Here is a 17,156-nt window from a genome sequence, read left to right as displayed (position 1 = left end):
CACAATCCCGGTACAACATCAAAATGGCGTGGAGCCTCTGGCATAAACTAAGGTATGTGTTCTCAAGCATTCCTCACAACAGAATAATTCATTCTACAAGATCAGTCAGTGTCTCAGCAGCACCAATGCGCGCCTTTTCACGTCTTTACACAGTAATTCATTTCGCCCCCCGCCTCTTCCTCCCTCTTACGGCCCAGCTGCACCCCTGTGGAGCCCTGCACCTGATGCGGACCACATCCCCCTCGCGACGCCACTGGGTGGCCTCACACCTTGCATGATGTAACTGTTTTAATGGCTCCTGTCTGTGGCTCCGCTTGCAGATCGCTGTTCACAGAGTACATACATAATCTGTGGCTCTAATGTCTCGCGCATACTCATTAGCATGCAGTTGAAGCTAGTACTACATTCTATGCAAGACCACCCATATGGCCCAGGAGTGATCCATAACTCGACCCCTGCCACCTCGTTAGTTTAATTCAGTGGTGGATCAACAGCCAATAACCACAGACAAGAGCGTGACCCACCGCTACGTGATCAGGAAAGAAAACAGTGAACGGCAGACTCACAGCAGGCATAATCCAAGCAACAGGAACACTGACAAGCGCAAGACCCCTCATAAAGTTTGTGATCCATCTCCGCAGCCATGCCATATGCTTCTGCCTTTGGAGTACGTGGAACTGCACAAGTAAACACACACAAAAAGAAAACATCATGAGAGGTCCTCTTGCTAATTAGATTCCTCATTTTCCAGCCAGGAGGTTTCAGATAGATATCATATCTTTCAGAAAGAGAAGTTGACACTCTCTGTAAGCAGTGTTATCTGTATGTAATGAAAGTGTGTTCTTGTGTTTATTAAGTGCTCCATCTGTCAATAGTGGTAAAAAAAGATAGAAGTGAGCATAACTGGTGTGTGGTTGTTGTTCAAACAATCAAATAAATAAAAAAATTTAAATTGAAATAAAATAAGCGTAGCAACACTCTTACAACTATGATCACTTTACTGCTGCAAAGGGCTTTTTATGTAATTTTCCTAAAACACACTGCAGGCTACAACACTGCAATAAACAGAAATATCTGCCCAGCTCACATGAAATAATTCTCTTACATTTACTAATTAAATATGCTCAAAGCTTAAAAAGTTAATGATTTCGTTTGAATGAAGAAAAAATAACTGTTCTTAATGAAACACAGAAAGGCGTAAAAAGCAAAGCCTAATAAAATATCCTGGGCATTTCAAATTATTCAATATGGATTTTTACTTTAAAAACTGCACAGTACACTTCAGTCTGGTCTGTGCACGTGGACCGTGCGGTGAATTAAACATATTAAAAAGTAACTCTGGTGGTTTTTATAACATTTCGAGTTCATAATCGCATTACATTCCTCAAAGTACTCTCTCCCTGGTGCAAAAAATCCATTTTTCAAAATTCCAAGCAGAAGCATTTAAAAAAAAATGATAACAATGAGACCGAAAACTACCGAAAACCCACGACATCGCAGCATACCAAGCTACATGAAGTCACTGGTATGGCTGCAAAAACCATTGTGCCCGTGTCAATTAGCTAAACTGGCAACAGCAAGTGACAGCTGGGGTGACCACTGATGTGAAATCACCGAAAGCAGGCTCAAAATTTTGATCTCCAGCAAACACAGATTGAATATAGTGCAGCCAGTTATGTCGCACGCCCATGCCACAAATTGGAAGCTTTTAAATTTCATTTGCACTGCCACAAAACTATTTCAGCGCTAGGTAATTTGATAAAAATGACCAAATGATCAGAAAGCTCAGGAGAATGTACTGTGAAAATTTCTGTAAAATCTGGTGAGATGGAAAAAATGCCACATTTGCAAAAAAAAAAAAAAAAAAAAAAAACAACAACAACCAACAACTTAATAGCAAAAAAAAGAAGCAAATATTTAACTATCAAGTTTTTAATTTGTGGTTCCAAGTTACAAGCTTACACTGTGTAATTCAAAGCCCTCAAAGGGATGCTCAGCTTTTAAATTGTTGGAATCAGCATTGCATTTGGAAATACTGAAGGCAAAGAATGCACCTACGAAAGCTCGTTGCAAGCTTTCTTGCACTGCACAGCGATAAAATGGCATCACTAGCATTTCTGATGCAGCAAATAGCGATGCAGTTAGTAGCATGTTTTATGACAGCAGAAGTTAACATGATTTCAGTGATAATACCAGCTGCAACAATGTAGTTTTATAAATGTGCAATGTGGAAGAGCCAACTCAACAAGCTTTCAAAACCATATTTACGATGCTCAATTTTAGAGAGTTTTAGTTTACTTGACCCGTTACCGTAATCTGCCACCATGTGTTCCACTGTGCATGCCCAGATCCCCTCGATGCCGATAGATGGCGCCACATGCTGGAAGTCGGCACATAGCCCTGCCGTGTCGAGACCAATTAGCATGTGTGCGCACCGCCCAAGCGCGGTAGAGGATCACGGTGGTGGATTGTGGACCACGGTATAATAAATCTCTCTATTTCGAACAATAATGCCAATTCAGAAAATTTCAAGATTTCACTCATCTTTGAGGTTGATGGCCTTCAGTGTTGCAATATAATCTTTTCAAAATCAAACATTAAAAAGTTGATGAGTTGATCAACTTTAGTTAAGCGAACTTTATAATGTAAATAATGTCCACCTTGCCATAGAATTGACTTGAAGAGAGCGCAGTAACATAATTTAGCATTCTATTTTTAATTAAAAGTCAGCAGCGGTGGTGCAGAGATAAAACATCCGCCTCGCAAGCAACAGGACCCCGTGGCTCGAATCCCGATGCCGCGGAATTCTCCACCGGATAAGGAAAAAAAAAGCCGCATGTCGATGGAATTGAATAAATAGGTTTCGGGTGCGACCTGATGCTGGTGAACACCTCCGGCAACGCACTCCCTCACCAGAACAGGAGTTGGCCACCCTGGTCCAGTAATTGGCCGCAACCTCCCGTGATTAGTCCCATAAAACCCCGGCCCTCAGTCCCCAGTGGCTGCGGAGCAACTGACCACGGTGGCAGTCGAACCTGTGACGCAACGGGGGGGGGGGGAGGTCGGCCATTGGAAACTGACCCTGGAAATGTTTAACGCTAGGACCCTAACCATTGGAGCAAGTTTAGCAGTGCTGTTAGAGGAACTAGAGGGTATGAAATGGAATGTCATAGGGCTTAGTGAGGTTAGAAGGCCGAATGAGGCATATACTGTACTGAAGGACGGCCATGTACTGTGTTATCGCGGTTTACCGGAGAGGGGAGAACTGGGAGTAGGTTTCCTTGTCAATAAGCATATGGCTGGTAATATAGATGAATTCTATAGTATTAATGAGAGGGTGGCAGGCATCATAATTAAGGTTAATAAGCGGTATAAACTGAAGGTTGTGCAGGCATACGCGCCTACATGTGGTTATGATGACCAGGCAGTCAAAAACTTCCGAAGATGTGGAATTGGCAATGCAGAAAGGAAAGACACAGTATACTGTACTAATGGGCGACTTCAATGCCAAGGTAGGAAAAACGCAGGCAGGAGATCAGGCAGTAGGTGACTATGGCATTGGTTCTAGGAACAGCAGGGAGGAGTTACACAGTAAAAGCTCGTTAATTCGAACTTCACAGGACTGGGAAAAACGTTTGAATAATCCGATGTTCGAATTATCGAATAGCCTCGAAAAAACTGACAAAAACCATTTGTATTAAAGTAAATGTACCGTATTTAGTCGCGTAACGAACTCGCTCGCATAATGAATTCACCCAGCCCCAATTTGTGCCTACCAAGGCTAAAAAAAAAAAATGAGTCGTTAGCGCGTCCCTCCGGGCAACAACACATTTTTTGGCAGTGCGCCAGGATGCTGAGCAGGGATAATGGCATGTTTATCTTTTGACTTTAGCTCCAGCAGGGGGGAGGAGGGGGGAAGGAAGCAAATTTGGCAAAGTGCCAGCGCTTATCTGGTTGTGCAAGCCTCCTTTTCAGTATGTTCACTTTATCATGCTATAAGCGACTGGGGCGGGTGCCGTCTACTGCCACTCCAATCATCAGAACACGTGATAGCAGCAAGCGGCTTTTGAAGCGAACGGTGCTAAAAGTCAGCGTTATGATCGCGGCTGACTTGCGTGCTTCCGTTGACAACTAATGGGTGGAAGGATAGATGGCTATCGCAAAAAAAAAAAAAAAAAGTTTAACCCATAGTGCTCGTCCGAGATCATAGCCTTTCATGGGCATTAGATGGGACCACGCCTACAGTACTTATATCCCAATTTTCAAATTAACAGGATTGGAATTAACGAGTTTTAGTTGCAAGCTACGGAGGTTGCGCAGAAGAGAGAGCAGGCAGCCGCCGCCGCAGCCATGCACTGACCTTGCTGTAGCTGCCGTCCCCTCTCTCCAACACCGCCGGCTGGCGCGCCGGTCATGGCACCATTTAAGTTTCACCCACTCTTCCAAGGTTTTACCTGGTTCCATCTTCTGTCCCCGTTTTGGACGTGCACAGCCTCTAATTATGCCTTCCGATCGCGGAGGTGTTTCTTTACTTTTTTTTTTTGCCGCTTGTTGTGCTCCAAGCCACCCAGACGCAACGGCGCGTAGTTAGAATTATCCGTAGCAGAACCGACTCGCGTTCAAATTAATGGGCTTTTTTTATACACAGATCTCTATGGAGCTTAACCGGACCAAGTAGTGTAGTTCGAATTATCCAAAAATTCAAATTATCGTGGGTCAAATTAACGAGCTTTCACTGTAGTTTAGTTTGCAGAGTGCAATAACTTAAGAATCGTGAACACCTTTTTTCAGCAAACGGAAGAACCGAAAGTGGACATGGAGAAGCCCTTATGGGGAGACTAAAAATGAAATTGACTTCATACTGTGTTCTAAGCCCGCCATTATGCAGGATGTAGAGGTAATCAGGAAAGTGCGATGCAGTGACCACAGGATGGTAAGGTCCCGAATTAGTCTAAATCTGAAGAGGGAACGAAACAGAAAAGAAGTCCATCAACGAACTAGTGAGGGGGAGGGCAGAAGAGTTCAGGATCTTGCTACAGAATAGATATTCAGCTCTAACTGAGGATTAATTTCAGAGATATCATTACTGAGTGCGCTGTAAGAAGTAGGCGGTAGGATAGTTTGAGAGGATACCGGTAAGCTGTCTAACGAGACGAAAGATTTGATTAGGAAACGCCAAAGTATGAAAGCTGCCAACCCAACTGACCAGACAGAATTGGCAGAGATATCAAAGCTTAAGAACGGGGGAAGCCAGCGATGAAGAAGAAATTGGGCATAGGCAAAAATCAGGCGTATACGCTAAGGGACCAATGCGAGCAACATCACCACGAATACTGACAAGATAGTCAAAGTAGCCGAGGAGTTCTATACTGATCTCTACAGAAGCCAAAGTAGTCAGGACAATAATGAGATTTGCGGTAGGGAAAAGCAGTCAAGACGCTCCATCAGTGACGAAGGACAAGGTTAAGAAAGCATTAGAAACTATGAAAATGGGGAAAGAAGCTGGAGAGGATCAGGCAACTATAAATTTGTTGAAGGACAGGGGAGGATATCGTGCTAGAAAAACTAACCACCCTGTATACGCAGTGCCCGGTGTCATCGACGGTACTGAAACCATGGAAGAGTGCAAACATTATCTTAATTCATAAGAAAGGAGACGCTAACAACTTGAAAAATTACACACCAATCAGCTTACTGTCTGTTACGTATAAGGTATTTACTAAAGTAATTGCTAATAGAACCAGGACAACTTTAGACTGCGACCAAGCAAAAGATCAAGCAGGTTTTCGGAAAGGGTACTCTACTATCGATTATATCCATACCATCAACCAGGTGATAGAAAAATGCTCGAAATATAACCAGCCCTCATACATAGCATTAATTGATGCATTAATTGATTAAGAAAAAGGATTTGACTCAGTAGAAAAATTGGCGGTCATGCAGGCATTGCGAAAGTGCTGGAAGATATATATAGTGGCTGCACAGCAACCATAGTTCTGCATATAGAAAGGAACAAAGAAAGGTGTTAGGCAAGGAGAAACGATCACCCCAGTACTATTAACAGCTTGCTTAGAAGAAGTATTCAGAGACTTGGAATGGGAACAGTTAGGGATAAGGGTAGATGGAGAATACCTCAGTAATCTGTGATTCGCTGATGACATTGCCTTGCTAAGTAACTCAGGGGATGAACTGCAAAGAATGATTGACGGCCTAGACAGGAAAAGTAGAAAGGTAGGCTTGGAAATCAATATGCAGAAGACTAAGGTAATGTTCAACAGCCTCGGGAAGGAACAGCAGTTTACATTAGGTAGCGAATTACTGGAAGTAGTAGGCGAATATGTCTACTTAGGGCAGGTAGTAACCGCAGATCCGGACCATGAAAAGGAAATAACAAGAAGAATAAGATTGGGATGGAGCGCATTTGGCAAGCACTCGCAGATTATGACTAGCAGCTTACCGGTATCGCTCAAGAGGAAAGTATACAACAGTTGCATCTTGCCTGTACTCACCTATGGGGCTGAAACATGGAGTCTAATAAAGAGGGTTCTGCTTAAGTTGATAGATAGATAGATGGATTTATTGAAAGGAAAAGGCAGAGAGGTTGGCCGGAATAATTCAAATCTGGCCTGCTACTCTGCACTGAGGAAGGGAAAGGAGAGAAGAAAAAAGATCGTGATGGGTGACGATGTGGGAGAAGGCGTATGAAATACATATCTACAGGCACAGTGGCTTGCTTTACAAGCGCGAATCAAGTCCGCTGGCGCATACAAAACGGCAAAGAGCACGCACTGCCTGGACACCCTTCCCCTTGTCCTGCCAAACGCCCAACAGCAGTTCTTCCGACAGAGGCCTCTTGTCCAAATGCTTCAAGGAAGCGGCTAGCACACTTCTTTCGCACGCATATGCTGGGCACACCAATAATATATGGTCCACAGTCTCTGGGATGCCACAAGTTGAGCATTCCGGCGAGTCCACCTGTCCAATTAAATGTAAGTACTCGCGCGTGAAAGCCACATTTAAACGAAGTCTATGTAGCAAACATGCCTGATGGCGTGGAGTATCACGCGGAACATAAAATTTCAATGTTCGATCTAGCCTTCTTAGACGAATGTGTCGGGCGTCTGGCTGGGCCCAGTAAGCTGCTGTAGCATTCTTAAGTTGAGGAAAACGCAGAGGGCTATGGAACGAAAAATGGTAGGGGTAATATTAAGAGATAGGAAGCGTGCCGAGTGGGTCAGAGAAATAACTCAAGTTACTGACATTCTAGTGAAAATCAAGAGGAAATGGGCACGAGCAGGACATGTAGTGCGAAGAGAGGATAACCGATGGTCGCTTAGGGTAACTAATTGGATTCCAAGGGAAGGAAAGCGTAGTGGGTGTAGGCAGAAATTTAGGTGGGCAGATGAGGTTAAGAAGTTCGCAGGGGTCAAGCGGATGCAGCTAGCACAGGATCGGATTAATTGGAGGTTTATGGGAGAGGCCTTCGCCCTGCAGTGGGTATAGTCAGGCTGATGATGATGATGATGACTGACTAATTTTAAACATTTAGCATAAGCCACATAACAAATACAGCATGCTGGAGGACTTTATTATTAGCACTTCAATGGCCAACACTGAAGGACCAAAGGAAAATAATTATAACTGCTTCAGTCCACATTGCACCAAGACTGAAAAACCGGGTTCAGAAATGTCTCAGCATCATTACTGTTTAAAAAACAGCATACACAGCGTACTTTATTTGCTCATGCACTAAGTACTGCAACTCAGCAAATAATACAGTAGTTACTGCTCTTGATACAAAATGATGTCCATTTTCTGATAGTTCTCACACCAACAGGTACACACAGATGATGTGGGCACCCAGCATAATATCCTCATAATAATTAATATTGTAACGTATATATTAATAACATTAAGGCCGTGTTGACAAGTTTCGTTGTAGCCAGAAAATGAATGTGGGTGTTTTCAGTGTAGACACGAAGCAGTGAACGCTGATTACCCTAAACAAAAGTCTTTTATAAAGCAATCTGAGAGAAAGAATGGCTTGCTAGCAGGCAAGGAACTGCTATATTAAAATGACAAAGTATTCCAAGGGCTCACCTCTATGTTCATTAGGTTGGTAATGCCCACAAGGATGGGAACAATATGCAGTGGGTCTGGCTGCGTCAAGTTGGTGAACCAAAGCATGCCACCCACACTCAATTCAAGATAAGTAGCTTGTGCAGCTGAAAAAAAAAGACAAGTCAGAAAAATAAATCAAGGGCAGAAATGACCCTACATGGCATGGCATGTGAAAAAATTGTCATTCTGCACATTTCAGTCACCTAAATCAAATTTGGTCCCTCATGCACAAATAATGAAGAGAGAGTATTTATACGAAATTCTATTTTGCTGAGCTGTTCTTGTCCACTTAAAATGCAAATGGCTACTCCAAAGCCAGTGCTGCCTTTATTTCAATGCCAGCTAGATGATCTATCTTAGAAGATAAAGCCTTTTCCAGTTGCCCTTCTTTTTTATGCTCGCCCATTAGCAAGCCTTTGTGCCTGTTGTGCATGTGCACTGGGAGCGAGAGGAGACAACAGCCTATAACTAGCAGCATCTATTCTTTTATCACCAAGCAGCAGTTCTAAGAACATCATTCACCAGCCATGCCAGCCAGAGTAGCTACTTTGGCATACTGTTACATTCTGGAACACAAAAACATCCCAAAAAGACAAGGAAAAAAAAATGAATGTACGCCAACAGTTTCTCTGTTACAGCAACACTTTAGGTACATAAATGCTAACCAGAGATACCACCGCCATTCATGAAAAGTTACATGTGCCAGAATTACAGCTTTGTCTGAGGCTGGACAACAGCTTTCCTTTACAGAGCAGTTGATAGATAACAAAAAAATATGTAGATACAAGGCTTGAATAACACATCACAGACTAGTTGGTTCATCTCAAGGCAGAACAGTACAAGCTACACAGGGACAGAAAAAGGAAGATGAGACACACATAGCGCTAACTTACAACTGAAGGTTTATTTTTCAGACACGGTAAATATACACTAGCATCAAGAAAATAAGGGCAACAGTGTCTGATAAACAGTTGTAAGTCAGCGCTGTGTGTGTCTCATCTTCCTTTCTTGTCCTTGTGTAGCTTGCGCTGGTCTGCCTTGAGATGCAAGGCATCACTATCTAGAATTAAGGTAAGCCATTGGGTTCTGGCACAAACGATTACGCTTCGGTAATTTGTCTCTGGCTTTTGTTTGTTCGGAACAGCAATGTTCTGCTCACCTCACGCTGGCTGCAGTGACAGTTACCAAGTGAAAAACAAACAAGCAAACAAACAAATATACTAGCAAACAGGACTACCATAAATAACAAAACATTTATCGCGAGTGGAGGCAAAAACTAAGGTGCCCATTCAATGTGCAATGTCAGCGCACATTAAAAAGCTCCAGCTGGTCGAAATTTCCAGAGCCCTCCAACTACGGCATGCCTGAGTTGCTTAGGGATATTAAACCCTACAAACTGTAGTACTGAGTACATGTGACATACAGTAAACAAAATGTAGCGTTTGTTGTTAGATGATGTTTTCTGTATCCACAAGACGTGCCATTTTGAGTGTGTTTGAAAAAACAAAACAAAAAAAGAAAACACAGTACATCTAGTGACCAACTTGAGGACATGAAAGGCACTGTGACATTTTTTTCTTTTTTTGCTGCAATTATATTAATTAAAGGGATTGCTCATGCATTCCAGACCCCAGTGCAAAAGCAATGACTGAAGTTGGAGCGTGCAAATGAAAGCTATTCCATTCATTAGAAAATTCAAAACAGGAAGATCAGATGAAGTCTCATTTCACCCACCCCTTTTACTTTTGTCCGCAGCACTGCCAATCAAAACCGCTCACACAGCGGAAGCTTGTGTGCAATTGTTGCCTTGCCAGGGCAGCCCACAACTGTGCATTCTGACACTGTAGTCATTTTGCACACACGTTGCAGATGGCACAGTGGTGACTAGCTTAACAGAGAGCTCATTCATGTGCCTGGCAATCCCTGTGGTATTAGTAATAGGATTAGAAAGCTACTACTGGTTTCTCCCTCTTGCCTGACACTGGTGCCTGTTTGACTTTTCTATTCACATTTTCGGGCACTACTGTTTCATTTTTTTTCCCACTGCTTTCACATAGACCTTATGCAAAAACTGGCGCCCCCTAGCACTGACCGCACGCGTTTCCGTCATGTTGGGTGATTCAGGATACCGCAGCGGTGTATGGCAGTACATTATACGATGCACAAGTTTGCATTTATCGTTGTCTAAAATACCCAAATATTGCTCTGCACTTTGATTTACACAAAAAGGAGCTAAGGATAACCAACAAAGTGAGGGTGCCAGCTTCATACCGTTTCTTATTAATACTCAGCATTATTTGGCTCATGTGCGCCATGTATGGAATGCATTACAGGGTATGTCTGCAGTGGCTGTGTAGCTTATGTTGAGTATAATACCCACACAGTATAATTGCACTTTACTATTTTCACGTCTCAGTTAACTGCTGCTAATTAGTTCATTGGGATTAAGCTGAGCGTTATGCTATATCATGTGATATGTTGTTGGATAGTTTATTTAAAGTACAACTGCACAGCATTTATTGTATATCTTAATTATTCCTTGCTAATTAATTAATTATAACTAAACTGAACTTAAAGCAATAACATCAAGTCATATATCACAGGCTAGCTTATATATAGTACAACTGCACTACACTAATCGTAGTTCTTAGTTAATAACCGTTAATTAGTTAAATGTGATTAACAAAGTATGTGATGAACTTGAGGCTAAAACGTGGAATTATATACCGTTGAAAAGGCCTCTACGAGAAGAATCCAAAATTAAATGCTAAACCCCACAAAAGCCATGTCAAACTGATAAAACAGCGCGTTAACCGAGCCAATGTTAATCTAAGTCGGTTTAAGAAAAAACATGCAACAGAAACAAAGCAGTAGAATTTAATGATATGCATTAATAGCATGTAAGGACAATCAAGTGCTCGGTAGTTTTTTCTCGCCGGGATCATGATATGAGGTCAGCGGGAAGCCACTATCACATGTAGAGTTCTTCTCGAGATCTCGAGAAGCAATAATTAAATCTCAGAAGTTAGATCATAGAACAAGGCCCAAAAGTGAGCTGTTTGCGTGTCTTGTAACTAGCCAAGGAGCACTCTGCAATCTCCATGCGAGGCATAAAAAAAAAAAAGAAAAGCAACATAATCATTCCTGCATCGTTTGAATTCACCTGCCTCAAGAACAGGAATTACAAGTGAAGAGTGAGCGATTATATCACTGTTTTTTATCCCGTATGGGACCTAGAATTGACTTTGACGTCATAGCCATCGCTTGACTGCTGAAACCGAAACTGGTGAGAAAACAAATTTCAATGATAAATTATTTAGCGATCATAGGCGAAAACCACGCGGTAATCCATATACAGGAATGTCTTACAGACCATAAACAAGAAGAAAAATGCCACCAAAATTTGGTGTCTACATTCCTTTGAACCATTGTAGTCCCAGTACATACTAGCTGACATCAGCACAATCTCAGGTGCATATGTCCGATAAAAATCCATTTTTATTCCCCTAATTTTGTTTTCATGGTCCAGATCTGCTGCCATCGCCTTCTTGTATACCCATGCTCTCTATTTCTAGTACCTCACAACCAGTGATAAACTGCTGTTTCTTTACTAAACATTTTTGTGGGCTTGTTCGTTTAATTCAAGGAAAGTTAGCATTGTACAAAAAGCATGAGGCCAAGAGGAAAAGGAGCGAATACAAAATCTTGGTTTCATTGTCACACATGTCAGAATTTTTTTTTCATGTTACAATGAAACCTTATTAAGGTACATTCATTTAAGAGGCAGTTCAACTAAACTGTAATCAAATCAAATAAACATCATGCATTCCGTGCGCCCTTATGGTGCCATGGCTCACCACAAACTTCTCGGCCAGTGTGTACCTATCACCCTGTACAAGGCCACAGAGGTACTGTCTTTATCAAAAATTTAGACAGCCCACGGGGTTTGCTTCTGAGCCACATCACTGATATGGTTTGTAACAAATTTCCAGTGTTCTAAATCTCCTGAACGTAAGAACATTTTTTTGTTTTACCCTCTCTAATAAGGAAGACTTCCACGAATGCTTAATAAGCGCCACTACACGGCTTAAAAACAGATTCCCCGGGCTTTAAACTTCTGACAAATACCCTATCTGACAAGGCATACGTGAGCCATGATGCGCATCGCAGGAAAGCTTCACCAGAATTACTGCAAAGATGTGTGAATACTGATATGGTGCAGCAAGCATGCTGGCAGCTGTTGACATGACCCCTTGTGACTGCAGAACACCCTCTCCCCTCCTGCACCCGTTCCTGTGTACAGTACACTCATTGACTACTGCTGCACCACTGTAAAAATGGTCCCTCTACAAGTCACGCGGATGCGCCTCTTGCCATAGCTATCACTTATTGTCACATGACTCAGCTTCTCCACAGTTCAGGCAAACTGTAGAAAAGCCTACTCTTTTTTTTTTTCCATGCACCGCTGCATTGCTGGCTGACACATGGCTGTGTCATGCAGCACAGTGCTTCCCAAGTGACATCACTTCGTAGCACATCTCGTGACGGGGCTGAAGCTCTCAACGCAGAACTTCAAGGTGAAGCCTGATACTCTATGAAACATTGATCGAGGGAAGGAAGAAGAAACATGTGATGCCACCTAAGTCCGCTATAACAACAGTGTATAGAACAAGAGAAAGCTTTTCTCGGGAAGGACTTGTGCCTTCCCGAACCATCTTGGGCGGTTCACAGAATCGATGCTGCGGGGATTAAGGACATCTTGTTCAACAATGCTTGCATCCAACACTGCGACGGGTCTTGTGTCGTGTTACATGTAAAAAGTGACATGTCGGTCCAGTTGTATGTTTTAGGAAAGCCAGTTGAATGCACGAGTGCTAGGGATTAGTTTGTTCGCGAATTCTGTCTCTGAAGTGGAATTGATGTTATCAGCTGTCAGCAACTTGAGTGTTTGCTGTGGAGGACCAAGTCTCAAAAGTTTTCCCTCAGTGTTGCCTGTGTGCGCCTTTGTTGACTGTCAGCGGAAGTGGAGGCACAATAAGTGCCCATTGGTGACGTCTGGAGGTGCCATATGTTGGCCATGCAGCAGTCTCACAGAAACTTTAAGAATACATGCTGACCGACAAACTTTCAGGACAAAGCAGAAGCAACACTTGAAATCCATAAGGCTGTCAGCGCTGCACACAACTGCACTGCCTGCCCAACAGCAAAGGTTTGACTTCTTGCGAACTAACTTCAAGAGCTACATTGCAGCGTTCACGAGCAAGGCTGCTGAAATGCAACAAGCTGCTGAAACAAAAATTGGAAGACAGCAAGAAGGAGATGATGAAATTGAAAGATGAGGATGTTGTAGAGAAATTGCAGGCTCTTGATGTACCACCAGCACAGCTACTACTCTTGAAAGAATGTATTTCTGCTGCCAAGTGCACAACAAAAAACAATAGGAGATATACAGATGACTGGCTGTTACTGTGCTTGCTGCTCTACGTACGAAGTCCTGCTACGTATTCCTTTTTGCGAAGCAATAGCATATTGCCCCTTCCTTGTGTGTCCACAATTAGGAAATATATCAGCATGGTAGGACTTAAATGTGGATTTGATGAAGACTTTTTCAAAGCTTTGAAGATGAAAGTCTCCAAGAAAACAGAATTTCCAAGAAGAGGAATGCTAATTTTAGATGAAATACATGTGAGAAAAGAGATGGCCGTTCACTCTCAGACGATGACATACAGTGGTCTTGTTGATCACGGAGACCAAAGTGTTCGGAGCGATGAGCTGGCAGACCATGGTCTTGTCTTTGCATTTTCTCCTTTCGGGGAAAGCTACTTACAGCCTGTAGCTGTATTTGCATCAAAAGGACCAACAAAAGGCACACTTCTAGCTCAGCTACTTCTCTAGTGCATTGTGCACTTAGAGAATGCTGGTACATTTGTTGATGGGGTTGTGTGCGACGGTGCCTCAACCAACCGAGCAATGTGGAGACAACTTGGAGTCAATGGTGCACTGGGTCATGTTGTGAATGCATTTGAGCATCCTATAGATACCTCCAGAAAAGTGTATGTCTTGTCAGATGTCCCCCACCTTTTTAAATGTATTTGCAATAGGCTGTATGAAAAGAAGGTTCTGAGAAGACAAGGCCGGTTTATAAAATGGTCCCACTATGATGCCCTGTATGTGGCAGACACAAAACATGCTGCAGAACTAAGAATTTGCCCAAAGCTAACTTATAACCACGTCAACCCCTCCAACATGCTGAAAATGAGGGTGAAACTCGTGAACCAGCTTTTCAGCAACTCTGTAGCTACAGGGATACAGTTTTACACGAAGAGAGGTGCACCTCGGCTTTACAACAAGGAGCCAACTGTTGAATTTACCTTTTTTCTTAACAACTTATTCCATGCCCTCAACCACAGCTTCCCTGCAAAAGGACTCACTCTTGGATGCAAGGACTTACTGATTATTGACAGTGCATCCAGGTGGCTCGACGAATGGGAACAAGAGGTTGCGGATGGAGCCATTCCTAAGAACCATTTTTTGACTCAGTATACTTCGGAGGGACTGCGAGTGACGTTAAAGTCTGTTCGAGAGTTGTCAGCTTACCTGTTGACGGAATGTGGGTTCAAGTACGTCCTTTCAGCTAAGATGAACCAGGACCCCTTGGAGTGCTTTTTTGGTATAATATGGCAAGCAGGGGGACAAAATAAGCATCCTACTTTTCCAACGTTTTTGCAACTTTATTGTATGCTTTCCCTTTATTCGTTGCTCAAGCCACCGCAGTTTGGGAACTGTATGGTCCCCGAAAATAGCCAGTCTGCTTTTGTAACATTGGCTGACCTCAGCCACATATACAAGTGTTCAGCTGTGGAGCGCACGAAAAAGGTGGAAGATCTCAAACACAAGCTGGACGGCCTAATCAATGAGGGAAGCTGGGAGTGCGAAGACGCATTTGAACACGATTACTGCAGTGCAACAGTTGTTGACTGCATGATCTATTATGTCACCGGATTTGTCACAAGAAAGCTGGTGAATCAGACGTCGTGCACATTTGCAAACAAGCCCTTGTGGGACGCAAAGGCTTATCAAGAGCCCCTGAAGCAGACCTTGTGAACTGCAAAACAAGGGGGAGGCTAACACATCCAAATGTTCATCTTTTCCAGCTCTTTAAGCAGACTGAGCTAGAGTTCATGAAGTTTGCAAGCCAGAGGGATGCGTATGACAAGACAACTGACGCTGTGTTGGGGGATTATCACTTTACCTTCCCTCGCGAGTTGCACAAAGAGGATATATTGGCCAGGTTAATTCAATACTATGTTTGTATGCGCATGCGACAGTACTAGCGGCAATTAAAAAATAAGAATGAGAAGAAAAGCCAGGAATTGCAAAAAATGTCAAAGCTTGTGTGAGCAGATGCACCTGGGACGGGCGCACTGTTTAAACCCTGACTGTTTTCAACTTTGCTTTGTAATTGTCATATATTTGAAATCTGTCTGAACGTGTGCTTCTGATATTTCAAAAAATAAATGAATTAGATTGCTTTCTAAATTTTTAGTGTTATTGTCAGCACAGTCTATTTTAGCAAAAAAAAAAAAAAAAGTGGTTGCTTGCGGGTTTGGAATCAAGTAAATACAACGTTGCAGTACTTGTGTGCAGAATCAGGAAAAAGGGCCGTCATCGAGATGGTTTGTTCGAGTTTGTATATGCTTCATGTGTGCATGCAATCACTGGAGTCATACCAGGCGGCCGTGGCAGGGAAATAAGCTGCGTGGGCGTACTTAATTAAACACGGGCACGAATGATGAGGCATTAGAGGCTTTCGCCTCAAAACATACGGAGACTCGGTTGGATGGGCTTTGTTGTAGGCAGTACCCACATTGAGTGGGCCGAGGTGCAACTATACATGATCGCCTGGTGCTAGTCGCGCTCTGGTTCGTCATGCTGGCTAATAAAACCTGTCCTGTTCTCCAACTCGTCATCCGTGCATGCTTCTTATTGTTATTCTCTTAACAATGAAAAATATATACAATCTTTAAAGCTACTCATCGTCGTAGTAGCTATATAAAACGACGGCGAAAGATTAAAACCAAACCACCCACGGAACTCATACCGACAGACTGAATCGGTGAGAGCGGCAAGAGAAAAACATAATTGTCACAGGTTTGCATTATTTCCTAAGTGCGATTCTAGCAGTCGCCGGGGATAACATCTTTGATGCGCGGAATGAGGGCCAGTAGAAGTTGATTGGTGAAATTCGGCAGGAAGGCGACGAGTTCAACAATATAATCGAGCGCGCAAGCAGGCGCAACAGCAGAACTTCAGCCGATCGGCGATCGCAGCGGGTGGAAGTTCGTTGCGCCATCTGTCGTGCGTTATGGAAACAGAGCATTGGTGCGCGGCGGCTGGCGGCGGCCGTTCACTCACCTATACTTCCACCGTGGTTGTGAAACTCTGTGCAGTCTTGTGTGAGCAGAGCTCTTCAAACATCAACTTTTGTTCAGCTGACAGATTACAGCATGGGTACTTTTATAAAAGACCACTTTGGCTCAAATTTAGTAAGAAAAAAAAAATCTTTGCTAAGGGGTTAGAGCTGTTGGTGAACCTGGATGATTACAGCAATTAACTTATCTAAACTTGAATTATTGTGCCAGCACTCCTGAAAACAAATGCAATGAGTGTGCAGCATGTACAGTCTTGGTTGAAAGTCTTAAAGCCAAAAGAATTTCGTCTCAGCCGCAAAATGAAGCCGCCATGGCGCCAATAAAGACCAAACATCCGTGAAACGCTACGAGACAGTTTTTTACTGTGATAAGAAATCATTTTGTAGCATTTTAAGTGCCCTTTGGCCTTCATTAAAGATGCAACGGCTCCATTTTATGGCTGAGACGAAAGTCCTTTGGACCAAGACTGTACATGCGTAGTAGCCATCCAAGGCAACCATGGCGACGCAGTACACAGCTGCTAGCTGATTAGCCTGCCAGGAGCAAAAAAAAGAATTAAACAGCACTGATCCCCTGGTCATCTAGCCCCCACATGCAGAATCC

At 43.1% G+C, this 17,156-nt stretch overlaps 1 protein-coding gene across 1 annotated transcript in view; it reads right to left on the bottom strand.

Moving 5' to 3' along the window:
• The window catches only part of LOC146172364 (cytochrome c oxidase assembly protein COX18, mitochondrial), a 41,773-nt gene that overhangs the window by 15,893 nt on the left and 8,724 nt on the right, over window positions 1-17,156 (bottom strand). Inside the window, exons 3-4 of the mRNA XM_084585904.1 lie at window positions 8,101-8,225; window positions 567-677 (exon numbers count right to left, since the gene is read on the bottom strand). Coding sequence (XP_084442030.1) covers window positions 567-677; window positions 8,101-8,225 — 236 coding nt within the window. The remainder of the gene's footprint in view (window positions 1-566; window positions 678-8,100; window positions 8,226-17,156) is intronic.

This window comes from Amblyomma maculatum, unplaced genomic scaffold (genome assembly GCF_055883805.1).
Source record: "Amblyomma maculatum isolate TAMU_Amacu unplaced genomic scaffold, ASM5588380v1 scaffold_13, whole genome shotgun sequence".
Classification (NCBI taxonomy): domain Eukaryota; kingdom Metazoa; phylum Arthropoda; class Arachnida; order Ixodida; family Ixodidae; genus Amblyomma; species Amblyomma maculatum.
The sequence above is the reverse complement of the archived record's forward strand: the minus strand, read 5'-3'. Positions and strand labels throughout refer to the sequence as shown.